At 41.7% G+C, this 14,768-nt stretch overlaps 1 protein-coding gene across 6 annotated transcripts in view; it reads left to right on the top strand.

Annotated features, from left to right (window-relative positions):
- The window catches only part of rbms3 (RNA binding motif, single stranded interacting protein), a 267,875-nt gene that overhangs the window by 131,358 nt on the left and 121,749 nt on the right, over nucleotides 1-14,768 (top strand). For all 6 annotated transcript variants that reach the window (XM_051391604.1, XM_051391609.1, XM_051391605.1 and 3 more), the window contains one exon: nucleotides 2,103-2,161. In XM_051391604.1, coding sequence (XP_051247564.1) covers nucleotides 2,103-2,161 — 59 coding nt within the window. The remainder of the gene's footprint in view (nucleotides 1-2,102; nucleotides 2,162-14,768) is intronic.

The raw sequence follows: 14,768 nt of genomic DNA on the forward strand, positions 1-14,768 counted from the left end.
CTACAAAATTGCATATGCAATGATTAGAGTTTATACCAATATCTCTAATTCTTACTTGTACGTCCTGCTCCAGTTCGTTTCTCAACAAAAACTGAAATACTGCAGTTGCTAACCAAGCTCTGCATGTTCTCTAATCAAATGAACACTCACTGTTCCATGTTCATCTTGTGTACTTATGCTTGAGAGTGTCTCGGTGTGATCAAACATTTGCACGTTAGTTCTGTTCTGTTGAAGCAGATTATGGATCCCTATAGCTAAAATGGCCTGTTTATCTGCAGAAGAGAGACAATCCACTGATTGGTGAGTGCTGTCTCTGTGTGTGCATATTTGTGTGTGTGTGTGTGTGTGTGTGTGTGTGTGTGTGTGTGTGTGTGTGTGTGTGTGTGTGTGTGTGTGTGTACTCATATGCTATCTGTATTTGTGTGTGTGAGCTGGTAGTTTTCCTCTCGGAGCTCATCAGTTCATAGCCACCACCCACCCCACCACAGCATGCAGTAAATAGAGTATCCGCCACTCGTTGAGAAATGGCACAATTATCCCCTGCTGGTGAAATATGGGCCGGGATGCACCACTGCTTCTTCCCTACAGAATGTTTGTGTGTGTGTGTGTGTGTCTGTGTGTGTCTGTGTCTGTGTTTATGCATGTATGGGGGGGATGTGTGTGTGCAAACGTGCAGAGCATAGCTGTTTTTCCTCTGCTCACTCATTGTGATGTGTGTTCAACACACAGGATATTGTTCTCACTTATGTATTTATACACAGGCATGTATACATCACACACAAGTGTAATTGCACAAGCGAGGGCCCAGCTGCACACATGCATGCAAATAAAGACATGCATGCAGACACACATATACTGTACTTTCAGGGATAAAGTGCTTCTCGCCATGCACAAAATGCAGCGTGTGGCAGTTTTAGCTGAGACAAGCGGATAGAATAACTCACTGTCAGTCCGTCAGTAAGGTCACTCGAGTTCCAAAAGAATCATACAACCCACTGTGCATACAGAAGTATGCAATAAAGAAATGTTATACTTTTCAGTTTTTCAGGGAGCTACATTTTATTAAACCTAAAAATCTCATTGCGAAAACAACAAGTACATAATAATCACAATAGTCAATAAATACCAATCTTAAAAATGTCAAAAAACATCAGAAATAATAAATATGTTCAATGTATAGATGTATGTATACGTTAGAGGCTAAATCTGGTTAAAGGAGCCTTACTCACAAGAACATGAGAAGAAAGCTTACATGAGAAGGCTATCTGAGGCAATATCAGGCTGATAAGATCCGTCTCATCACCCAGATGAGGGGAACAATATTATGAAAATAATCATTCATTTCACCTGACGCACAATATCACACTGATATTCAATTAAATCCTTGATTGAATTTCCTTGAAAATCACACTGAGAGACAAGTCTTCATTGAGACCTTTTCATTTAAATGTTTGCAACTTATCAATCCAGTATGTTGTTACCAAATAGGCTATATCACGAATTCCATGGTTGCTTTTTGTTTTATTTCAAGAAATTGCCAAAATGCAAGAAGGCATTAAGAATCTGTTCACTCTTTCAAGTGCTAATTAATAGCCAAAAGATGTTGTGTTATCAGTATTACCACGCTGTTTCAAAGCTTTTTGAACCAGATTATTAAGCAATATAATAAATGAGTATTGTTATTGGGTTATCTCACTGGTGAGAGTCTGGGCTTTTTGTTCATGGTGTAGTTTTCCGATGTAAAATGAATTTATCAGAATTGAATAGGTTGAACTGTATACTAATGAAACAACTTAACTTTTGAGTTCGTTCACTGTGCTTTTAGACCTTTTGAAAATGTTCAGTGACTCACTCAAATGTCAGAGGGCTGCACATTCATTTGAAGTCAGCCATAAACATAATGTTATTAACCTCAAGTGATTTCTCTTTCTGGTGGCTTTTGACATTCGTGCCACTTTGCAATTTGCTAGTTGCAACTACATGGCACAGAGTATGGAAAATACATATATTTAAACACGGGATGGCAATCTTAGTGAACTGCTCCAACAGCCAAAGGTCCTGTAGTGTCAAAAACACTAAATTTAATTCCTCTGTCTTTGCAGGTATGGAAAAATAGTGTCAACCAAGGCCATTCTGGATAAGAACACCAACCAGTGCAAAGGTAAGTCATCAGTTTGTTTGTCTTGTACACCCACTTTGTTTTAGTGCACCAGCTATCACTCTTTAGACTGTGTCTTGTCACAGGAACAGCAATCCAAGCCCTCGCGTAAATTTAGACATCAGCCGAGGAAGCCTTGCGTCGTAAATCAGTGAGTTAGCGAGGAGCTGGCTTAACACTGCGGGAAAGCTTCGGGTAAACAACCTGCTCCTGGATGGCGCTGCCCTGCTTCAGAGGATAAGCAGGCAGACAGAAACTGTCTCAGCCCCTCCCTATCTTCTCTTCGATTTCCTGTTTTGATATGGAAGACCATCTTTTGGAAAGTGTGTTTCTGTGAAAGGTCCATTAGTGTCTGCACAGTAAATGGTGCGCACACGCGGCGATGATATTAGGGGCTCGTTTTGAAATTGTTTTCACACCGCACACGCTGCACGCATTTACATGCTTGAACATACACACGTACTGGACCAATTAGAGGTCTAACAAGCTAGCTAGGATTAGATAAACTTTAATTACTATCATTGTCACACTCACCTTCTTGGGGTCCTGGCTCTATTTTCACTTCAGCCACCTGCCTCGCATGGCTGTAAATACATTTCACACGCTCTCCTTCTTTTGTATTGCAATCAGTTGGTAATGATCAAGACCAGCTTAGTCTTCGGTGAAGAAAGAGTGAATGCACGCAAGAGAGGGAGAGAACGGAGCGATACAGAGATGAGGAGAAAAAAAAAGATTAGTGTGCTACTTGCCCCGAGGTGTCTGGCAGCACTGTTTAAGAGCTATTGAAGTTCCATCAATACTTTTAATTGCTTTTTGTGGTTTCCCGGGCTCTGAAGTGTGGCCTTTCAAGGTGAAGCCGCCTTCTTAACCCTGCTCCACACCTGAGTTTATCCTGCCAGGCATGCTCTGGGTCAAAATGTTGAGGAAAATAACCTCTGTCTTTTAGAGGATAGGAAAAAAGGGCTGATTATCTTGACAGGTCCTTTTTTTGTTAGTCCTACGGGCTATTAAAGACAACTGGATTCATGTTAGTAGGAAGGGTGTATCCACAGGTCACAGGACACAGCACAGGGTGGATTAAAGAGGGGAAAGACAGAGCTGAGCGAGGTTAGGTAGAATGAGATTGGAAAAACAGAAAAAAAAGAAGAGGTAAACCTCTTTCAATTTCAGCGATCAAAGAAATAGACTTTGCTCGATTACAGGTTATCCCTCTCTGTGTCCAGCTGACCTGAGTTATGCACAGCACAAAAAAAACAGCGCAGCTTAGCCCTGTGTTATGTGAGAGACAATGTTTCCCATAAGTCACCCTCCTGGAATGCAGCGCTGCTGAAATGCCAAGAAGCGAAAGTAAGCAGACGTATTTTATGATTGCAAAGGATAGTCCTCCTCTGCACCCAGTGAGAAAGAGGGACAGAGAGGAGAAAAAAGAGTGTGAGGAGAGGGGCTGAGTAACCTTGAGGAGAAAAATATAGTTCTTAAGTGTTTGAAAGACAAGTTGAGGAGAAGAGAAACTGCACAAAAACATAATTTCTGCTGCTACAACTCCACATCTCTCCCTTACATATCTCTCCTGAAAGGTGAGCAGGTATCAAAGCATAAACCAATCCAAGTGGGTGTATTGAAGCCTGATGGGCTGCCGTGCATCTGCGCCCCTGGTAACAAAGCGAAATCGGCACATCGCCCTGATCTAGTCACGCATTGTTTCCACTCATCTGACCCCCTGACCCTGACACTTGTTTAAATGTCAGAGCGGCAGCTTATCACCACGTGCCACCATCACACAGCGAGCATCCCTCTCCTCCGTCTCCTCTCCTGCTCCACCTCCTCTCCTCCCCCTTGTGTTATTTGTGTTTAGTTCAGCTCAGTGAGCGCACCGCCAGAACAACGTGAGAAAAATGGGATAGAGAAGAGGTCAGGACCAGTCATCTCTGGGAGAGAGCTATAGATCGACAATCATCTCGCGGAAAACAAAGAGAGCAACACATCTCAAACTCACTGACTAACTTCTCTACTCACTCTTTCATTTTATTAATTCAGAAACTTTTGGCTTAGTTTGACTTTATGTATTGTAAAAATCATTTCTGAAACACATTTTAATAATATTGTGAAATTATATTCTGTTGTTACAGTATATCCTTTATTGTGATCATCATATACATTACTGGCAGGATATGATTTATTCTGCTAATAGGGTATATTAAAATTCACAAAAATATAATACAAGTAGAGGCAAGACAGATTGAGTATATTCAACACTAGGCCATATCCATACTGAGATGATCAGTGTATGAAAAAACACAGCCCTCTCATTAATTTTCAATATGTGCTTTCCATCGACACAGCCGGGCTGCAGATGCAAATGGCTCTGGCAAAAAACTGTGGGTTAGCCCAACGCAAAAGTTGAAACTAGCTCAAACTTTTTCCACAACACAATATGACGTCGTCTGGCGGGGTGCGTCGTTGGCCAATCAAATATGTACAAGCACACATTCCTGGTAGATTATTTTGTAACATGAATGGTGTTATTACCCCAAAAAGAAATCCGGTCTCATAGTATAATTATTTGGTATGCAGTGTTTGGGCATCTGATAAGCTTTCAATTTTGATTATAAGTAGGAAAAATGTCAATCCATGATTGTTGCATCATAATCAGATGAAATACATTATTTTAAAAAAAAAATCAAAAATTGACATAGTTACAAAAAATTACTTAATGGAACACAGGCTTGTAGATTTTTGGTTTCTTTTTTAAAGTTGATTGTTGAAGCAGCTGACTATTAGAACTGCACTAAAATCTTGTTGAAAAGAGTTTTAGGCATCTACCTCCCATACACAGCAAATGTTGTTTTATGGCTATATTTCAGCAGGGAGCAGGTCCTACAGGGTCCTCCTCGACATCTCTTGGAAAAAGCTTTAAAAAAGTGGTTATATCATTTACATAAGCTACAGCGTTATTGTGCAGGTTTACAAGTTAGATGCCACCACAGCTTGTTCCTTGAGCCTACAGCCTGGATTAGTGTATAGCTACTGTAGGCATGCATATGTCTATGTTAGTCTACTACTATTCTATATATAGAATTTCACTATTCTTTAATTCGTTAATGTTAAATGCTGATGAATGCCTCTGTGTAGCAGAAGTGTTTTATAAGCGTCGATAAAACACCTATAAAAAGAATGAGAGAGATGATAGGAAGATGATTGCTGATGATATGTGAGATGGAATAGTGAGCGTGGGAGTGGAGGCTGTCTGTTGTGGAAAAGCAGAAAAACAGTGATGACGCTTTCTGTACTTACAGGTCAGGTGTTAGGGAAATGCGTACTTTACTGTGCATATAAACATAAACCAACACAGGTACAGCGCCCACACACAAACCTTAGCACATATTGTTTCTCCTCTGCTATACAGTACATCTATCTATACATTTTACCCTCAGTGAACGAGCAAGTGCTGTAAAGCCCTGTGTGAAGTACCACATCACAAAAACTACACACTAAGACCATGTAATACACCTCTCCCACGCACTCGAACACAAAGGGCACACTCACGCACACCCAAAGACTGATTGTACCCCTGCACGCACTCCCCATCCATCTGCCCGAGGTGCGTTAGGCTCTTGCAGCAGCAGTGGCCATGCAACAGATCTATCAATCCTCTTTCTAACATCACAGCATGTGTGCCTGCCTGCCTGTCTGCCTGTTCTGGCTGCTCTCCTCCACCACCGCACCACGCAGGCCTTTCAATGAGCCTCTCTATCTTTCCAGCGCTGACTCACTCCCTCGCTCCCTACCTTACTCTATGACACACACACAGGCTTCCAGGCAGGCACACACACACACGAACACTGTTCCAAGGGTACACAACAGAAGCATATAAACTGTGCATGCCGATAAATACACACACACACACACGTTTTGGATGTAGCCCAGTTCAGAGAGAAATGGGAACAGGAAGTTGTGAGAGGGCTTTAGGGTTGTCAAGCGCTGTGGGTAAGAGGAGGCATTCAGCTCTTCATCTCTCTCGCTCTCATGCTCCTCCGCACTCTCACACTGCTTCTCCTTCCCTCTTTGTCTCTGTTTTTTCTCCCTCCCTCTCATACTCTATCTATATATCTGTCTCTGCACTTTCACATTTACTGTAGAAATATAGCAGAGATTTGGGGGTTTGCATCACAGATGGAATGGGGTATTGAGGATGGCAGAGGGGGAGAGAAAAGGAATCGACTGCGAGAACCCGAAACCGCTCATTTGCCATCCATGCCCACAAGGGTCTCTTAAAAGGCAGTGGCGGCATTTGAAATAAAGCAGGGCTGACCGAATGGAGACATTTTATTTTTCCTGCCAGAGCCCGGAGGCAGAGGAAATGACCTCAGCCCTTTAAAGGACCTCCGTTTCCTCCTCAACCGCGGAGAGATAAGGCTGCGCCGAGATTCACCGGTCTGACTGGCGCTCTGCCGCGCCGGACCACCGCACTGAATTGTGGGAGATAGATGAGATCAGAAGATAGTCTCTTGTGGCTCTGTGTTCGGCAGTTTGTTGTTGTTCATTTATTTGCCCTGTAACTTGTCATCCATTTTGTATGAGGATGCTAAAAACTCACAAGGGCATTACATAAACTCGCATCTTGAAAAAATTACTGTCGCCTTTACTCAGTTGGTGATTTGATGTAAAACACGCAAACTTCTTTTTTTGTCCCAACAAATTTAAATCATCTTTGAAGTATCCAAATATTTGATTGTAAAGATAAAAAAATATATGTTTTATTGAATACCCATCTTTAAAAATTTTGTTATAATAATAGCCCAGTGTCCTTGAATACTGTACCTAAAATGTGTATGTGCAATATGGACAGCCTGAACCTCTTGCCTATTGAATACTGAATCAATTTTGCCTAGCTGGGCTGCATATGCAGCCTCTGTATGGTGCAATTTAAAAGCCTGTCAGAAGCTTGACCATTACAATCTGAAGCATCCCTTGCCCTTACCACAAGATCAGCCTAATGGAGAAATATAGGCAATGTTACATTCTATAAAAACAGATTTATTGCTGCATCAGTGCCTGAGTGGAATATTGCATGACTGCGACCATAAGGGCTATTGATGAATGAGGTGACGGACTCCAAAAAGGCCTGTTTTTCATTGTCATGTGCATGTGTATCTGTGTATTTGGGGAAGGGTGGGAAGGGAGGGGGGGCAGAGTGCTTTTTGCATCCGTTATTGGTTTCTCATTAGAGGGCTGAGATATAAACATTTGTCTATGTTGTACATGGTGCCGGCGCAATTAAGGATTCTCTTTGCCGCCCCCTCTGCCCTTTGAAAGTGAATTATGTGCAGATGAGAATCTCGACTGAAGTGTGGCCAACAACGGACCTTTTCCAAATGCCTCTGTTCCCTCAAAGCCATTCCAGAAAGAGGCGAGATCGGCTGAAGGAGAGAGGGAGAGAAAGCGTTTGCAGTTTTCTGCTTGCATTGCGTATTAATGACTCTAATTAGCAATAGCTGAGGGATAATCACATTGATTTGGACAGATTCAGCATTCAGACCCTCATTGGATAACACCCGCATCCTTTGTAAGCACCCCCCAATAGCATACACACACAAACACACACACAAAAATCCCTTTTCTCTCCTTTATCCCCCCCAAATCTCCATTCCAGTAAGTTCCAAGTTGACTGTTCACGGCGTAAGCATCTGATTGGCCAAGTTGGTCGTAAATAGAAGCAGCTAGGCCATCAGCACTGCATTCCTTGAGTTCTGACCTTTTGTACCCACTCCACTTCCTGTGCTGTTTTTGCATGCAGTGTGGTTGTCGTCTCTGTATGTGTGTGTATTTTTAATGATTGCGTGTGTGCACTGGAGGTCATGGTGAGGTGAAATCCAGGAGCTACAGATTCACAGATCAAAATAGACAGAACAAGAAGTTACCCCAGAGCATTTTTGCACAGAGATCCATTGCAAATTTGGGGAATTTGTTCAGTTCTGAAGTGTTTTTGTTGACTCTCTGTCAACTTGTCTGAATCCAAACAAAGATTGAGAAGTGTGTAATAAATTTTAACAAAGTATAAACAGACTCTTGGGAATCTGTGTTGCACATTTTTGTCAACCCCCGTGGCTTTCTTTTCTAGTCATTGGCTCAATCTTTTTTACAACACATCCCAGAGCTCCCTACCTTGTCTTGTTTGTTGACAAATGCCTCAGAGGGCACTGGTGGAAGGTGAGGGGGCGTACCCCCAGTCATCTCTTATCCTGGACCTAACCCGCGGATGGTGGGAAAACCGCTGACCTGCCAAGGCCCTGGCCCCTTGCACATCCCCTGAAAAATGATCATACCCTTGATTAGTTAAGGAAGGCATAAATCATAACTGCAATGAAGAGGAAGGCTAGCTGGGGGCGGCCAGGCCGTTCCTCATGAATGACTAACAGATGCAAGACAAGGGAAATGGGGTGCGTAGTTGTTCAGAGGAATGGGACACTTTGTCTTTGTCCAGATTTTAATGTTTGTCTCTACCTGGAGATTTTGTCCGCTTGATCTTCATTGATCCGGCCTTGTTCAAATATTTAGTCCATCGTCCCATCTCGCTGGTGGTGCTTTCAGGCCTAGTACCTGAATGTGATGACATTGTTTATTACAAACTGAAGCTAAAATGGGGATCAGATGGTTGGGTTCAAAGTTAGTAATCTCCAGGTATAATTGGAATGATGGAAGAGCAGGTATTTTAAGATATATATATAGGTGAAGTGAAAGAGAAGTGTGAAAGAAGGACTGCACCTGCTCTTTCTGTTTGGATGTGCTTATATTGCTTGTGGCATTTTCACATCAGCAAGTACCATAATGAGCAGCTATTCAAGGTTGTTTGACATTCTAACCTGACGTGTGTGTGTGTGTGTGTGTGTGTGTGTGTGTGTGTGTGTGTGTGTGTGTGTGTGTGTGTGCTTGCGCATCTGTGGGCGCACTTGTATTGCCATGAATATACAGTACGTTAACATGCATGGTTCTGTGCGTACTGCTATGTGTGTGTGTATACTGGCATTTACAAGTTTGTGTTGGTGCTTAGCCATGTAAGTGCATGTGTGTGAATATCCATGCTGGTTTGCGTATGTGAGACTGTGTGTGTGTGTGTGTGTGTGTGTGTGTGTGTGTGTGTGTGTGTGTGTGTGTGTGTGTGTGTGTGTGTGTTCTCTGAGATATCTGTGTGGGGATTCTGTATAGCCATTCAGTTTTTTGCCACAGGTCTCATTTTAACAACCTCTTGACAAGTAATTAACACCCTTCAGGTCTCAAACCTTTCTCTAGTGCTCTTCACATGTTGCACCAAACACATTGGTGTTTCGCTATCAAGCTAGCAAGCTGATGGAGACCTGAGCAGTGATGTAATTTACACATCTGAATGAAGACCATGTATGCACAATTTAGGAGACAGCTTTTTTATTTCTTTCACAAAATGTTCTGCTACTCCAAATCTGTGAAAGAGCAATGAGTAGATATTATTTAAATGTGTGAATACTTTAGAATTGAATGTCATGTCTGTGAAGATAATCTTGTACCTCCAGAGAACTCAGGGGTAATGCTAAAAGCTGGGTCTTCTGAAACCAGACTCAATTTGTCTTGATACCATGTTTTAGCACCACATTGTGGATTGCAACACAACTATAGGCCTCTCCTCTAACAAACACACATATTTTAAATAGTGTCTCAACTGTCTGAATTTAGAGCTGAAAATGTAGTAGAAGCCATATGGTGCTGTGCTATAGCTAATGAGTGTGAAAAGATATGAATTAATTAAGGACTGAAAAAAAGAGAGCAGAAAAGGAAGAAAAATGATGAGTAAAATGAAGAACAAAGGATTGCTGAGATAGTGAGAAAATCATTATTGTGAACCCATATGTTAAAATACTTTAATATTTGACTTGTTAATCTGACATCGCATTTTACATTTCATCCCTGCCAAAATAGCTTCATGATGACAACTTCTACAGTGTGATTTGGCAGTCACAATTGAATTCCAGTCGTTATAGAAAAGGAGAAAATGTTGCTACAGTAGCATCGGAGTTGCATGAATCTCAAAAAGCTTCATCCCTGAGATGCATCCAATGTTTTCTCAACTATAAGCATCAACTCTGTATGTGCATGCATCACTGTTGTACAGAACTCATCTGTAATATTTGCACAGATATTGGATGAAGAATTTGTTTTTTCAGCCTCCTGTTCAGTTTGTCTTCAGCCCAATGAGCTGTCAGTGGCCCCATTGGCCCCGAGCCCTGGCATTTTGCCCTCTGCAGATCCAGACTGCAGCTCTCTGACAAGGACACTCCTACACCTGCGAGAAAGGATGACAAGAAATACAATACAGCCAATAGGCTGGCTGCTTCAGCCCGAGACGAATGCCTTAGCTATAAATCCATGTTGCAGGGTTGATAAGTTAATTGCCTGTACTGCTATCTCCCCGCCACTGTCTAATATAGAAGAGCCCTCTGCGAGAGTTATTTTACAACAAATGGGTATTGTCTCCAAGCACAAGGCAGGGAGGATGGTGACACTGGACAAGTAAATGAGGGATCTTTATTTTGAGTAGTTCCAAGAGCTGCAGTCTATGGGTGCATGAGAGTGATTTCAACATTTTGCATGGGTTTGTTCTGGCATGCCTTGCTAATTTTACCTCATCTTCCGGATGTGTCTTTAGGTTCATGTGTGCAGAAACACTGTGCGGATTAGGAGCTGTTGAAGCTGTGTTTGCAAATAGTATTACAGTTGTTGATTTTGTAGGATGTCAGTTGCAGATAAGGGTGTAGTATTATTGGGGAAGTGTGGCTTTCTGACTTCTCACTTCTCTGTGGCGTTAATGCTCTGACAGCAGTGGTGTGGTCAGAAGATGCTTGCCCAACGCTAATATTTTATTACACAACGTTAAAAAAATATATGGATCACAGATGTTTCTCTGTGGGATCCTTCGACTAAAAGATAGATTTATGTTCCTCCCCTGTTTACTCACGCACCCACACATGCACACATACAAACAAAGTTGGAGGTCACACACAAGCATTTGTACACAACCATTTAACAAACACACAGGCACAGAGACACAAATTCACGCACACACACCACCACCACATGGTTTAGTGGAGGGTAGCCGCAAAATGTATCATCAGTCAGCTGCTGGTGGTGCAGGATAAATGGAGGAGGACAGAGGAATGCAGTCCCAGTGAGGATGCTCTCCTCTTGGTTTGGAGTGTGACCAAGGCAGTCTTGACTTGGCCGCAGTTAGTCATGGATGCCCTCTCGCTATTTAGAACACCCTTGCTCTCCCTCAGTGTTTGTACAGCTCACCGCAGCCTCCCAAAACCACCACCCACCCTCCCTGCAGGGCAAAAGGTTTGGTCCAACCTCCAAATGGACCAAAGACATTTTTAAATGTACAAGCAATAAAATATTTCAACAGCTCCCTCTTATTCATGTATGTAGGTTGTTTTTTTCCCTGAATTGTTTCTGTAAGCAATGTCACATAAGCAAAATTGACATTTCTAAGTGACAGACTAGCTGTGTCATGATAACTAACAATTATGTTATGTTATTTATGTACAACATATTCAGTTTACAATGTTAAAAAACAGCCCAGTATTCACTTGCAAGTATACTAACACAAAGAAGGTAGAACTCACATGCAGGCATTTGTACACACATAATCTGCAGTACCTCTGCAGGCAAAACGATGCACTTACTGTAGGATGGAACGTGATACGGTACTATGGCTGTACCATGAATCATAAGAATCATATTACAGCCATTGTTATGCATATTTGTTCATCCAATGGCCCATCTATCTCCTCCATTAACCATAATTACTTTTATACATGCAAACTACGAATTATTAACATATGTGTAACCACAATGATTAATCACCCATGTGCAACAGCAGCTTCAGAACTCTTCTTGATGACTCACAAGGACGTAAACAATTACGCTGTTTGCCCCATACACCATTGTAATGCTTCGTGACTTGTCGATGATTCATTATTCATACTTAGGGCATTATTATTCCATTGTATGCGGTGCAAAATGGGATCATTAGCGCTGAATATGAGAATGTGAAAAATGGAAATATTGGGGAAAATGGTGGTGGATATAGTGGGTAGGAAACCCCAAACAATCCCGACTATTAGCAGATAAAGAATGGTAATTTCCCCAGAAGTAATTAGGATTAGCATAATTTGACGGTGCATGAATGATGCATGGATGATTGATATGTCGATACACGCACTGTAATGAGTCCCTTATCTCCACTCTCCACTGAAGACTTTTGTATGGAGCGTAGCCTGAGGTGCAATCTACTGTAGTTGTAGACCTCCGCGGGGGACTGTGTTAGGGAGAACCCTGCATCATACACACACATTAATACAAGCACAGTCACAGGGGCTACAGTAGAGTAGAAGTAGTGGTAGCATAGCACCATCCTGTAGTGAACTGATTGAAGATGGTCCTTTTATCTTGACAGGCTCCCTGTTACAGCCAGACCAGGAAATATGATATGGCAGCTCATGTTCTCTTTATTCCTCTCAGAGAGACAGTCTGTGTGTCTGTACATACAGTACGTACATGTATGTGTGTCTGTGTCGTTCTGCCATTGTGCTTGTGTGTATATACTCTAAGTATGCTGGAGCCATCTGTGTGCATGTGCATATTAGTGTGCAGCTGTACAGCATTATCAGCCGCCACGCATGTAGTCAGTCACTTTGAGCTGCTTTTAAGTGACAGCTATCGATTGGATGTTTGTGTTGTTGCAGAGGCTTCAAAGCAACGCCTTGCCCTCTGCATCCCACTTGAGAAAGTAACTCTAGAGTACCTGCATTGAATACAGCAGCAGTACAGCATGTCCTTAGCTTCAGAAACACATTCTTCAAGCAAGATCTGTGTGCATCTGTGTAGTTGTGTGTACGTGTTGTTTAAGTGTGTGAGACATGATGTCTTAAATTGAGTGTTCTTCTTGACCCTGCTGCTTCTTCACAACTTAATTGACTTTTTCTTCTGCTCAGTGATGAACCAAGGATCAGTGTAAGATACTGTCAACGCACTTGCACCCACACCCATAGACACAATACCTGGTAATTCTATACACACTTTTTAAGTGTATGTAAACCTAAATTTCAAGGGCCAGTTCACCGAAATGATAAAAACACATTTTCACACATCCACCTCTGATGGTATTTAGCCATACGGATGTATCTGTCCTAAGATTAGCAAGCTAGGCTAACTAGTGTCAAATTTTCCAAGTGGAACTTAAAAGCACAAGGGATCCCTCCAAATACTGAATGTTGAAGGGATAGACTGAGTCTTAATTAAGTCTTAATGGTATATAACCAAAAACTATGTTGGTTTGTTCAAGAAACAGGAAAAACACAGGACTATACAGTTCTAGAACTTGTTCAAGTCAGTAATGCACCATGAAGTTAACAGTGCATCTCCTAACAATGCCGATCCTAAATCTAAATATGTCTTAATATTGTCAGTATAAATGTAGTGTTAAACTAGACTTTACTCTTTAAGCAGTGAGGATAAGCCAGATTGATTTACTTTACTTCAATGGTCTAATACTGAAATCTGATTGTCACAAGACAGAGAAGCTCACGCATAGACGCATATACAAAGACTTCTCCATAACCTCTGCAACCATTCTGCTTGATAAAATATAGGCTTGAGATATCTCTCAATCATTATTCTCTTTTCCTACAAAACAAGCCTTTAACAGTTTTACCCTCTGGCTACAGATCAAACATTCCACATTATAGAATCATTATGCATATATTATCTACAATAACTGCACAATGGACGAGCAAACTGGACCTATTACTTGAGGGAGCTACTAGCTGAGTGTCAGTTCAGTCTTCTTTGGTGCATTGAGCTGACCCCAAATAACCCCCTCCCTCACTCTGACTTTCTTTTGTACACACCCTTTCTCTCGCTCTCTTTCTCTCCGCCTTCCCCTCACTTCGTCCTCCATTCAGAGCCGTCTGAATATAGGTCAGCATTCTCTAAAATCCTCATCCTACTGAAAGTTTGATAAGTGCACTCCAGGTGGTAGTGGGCTGAATATTACATTTGTAATTGGGGGTCCCAAGTATCCACTATTGGAATATTCTGATTATTAAAGAGAATCAGCCATTGCCCAGAGGGCCTCAGTATCATTCTGTGTGGTTCTCTTAATGTGCTGTTAATATGTTCTTAGATATAAAGAGAATTCAATATCTGTTTTTTACTGTTTTTAAAGGGTTTGTTAACCCAAATTCCAAAAAAAGCACTCGGCTCTGGTGGTATCGAGCCACGCAGATAGTTTTGTTTTTCTTTCCCATGTTTGTAGAGATCCATCTCTAAGTTTTTTGCCTTCATCCCAGTGCAACTGAGGTGAATGGAATTTTGTTTGTGGCACTCACAGCATTGAAAATTTGCTTTAGAAAAATTCAACACCAACATGTCTTTCCAGAAACAGTATCCTGGTTATTCTGGATATTCCACCTCATTGTGAACAGAGAACCATGAACATGTAAGAAAATAAAGGGAAAATCCTGAATATAAAATGAATGGAGAAACATAATGAATGCAGACAGCTTAATGAGTATAAAAA

The sequence above is a fragment of the Dicentrarchus labrax genome, unplaced genomic scaffold (genome assembly GCF_905237075.1).
Source record: "Dicentrarchus labrax unplaced genomic scaffold, dlabrax2021, whole genome shotgun sequence".
Taxonomy (NCBI): domain Eukaryota; kingdom Metazoa; phylum Chordata; class Actinopteri; family Moronidae; genus Dicentrarchus; species Dicentrarchus labrax.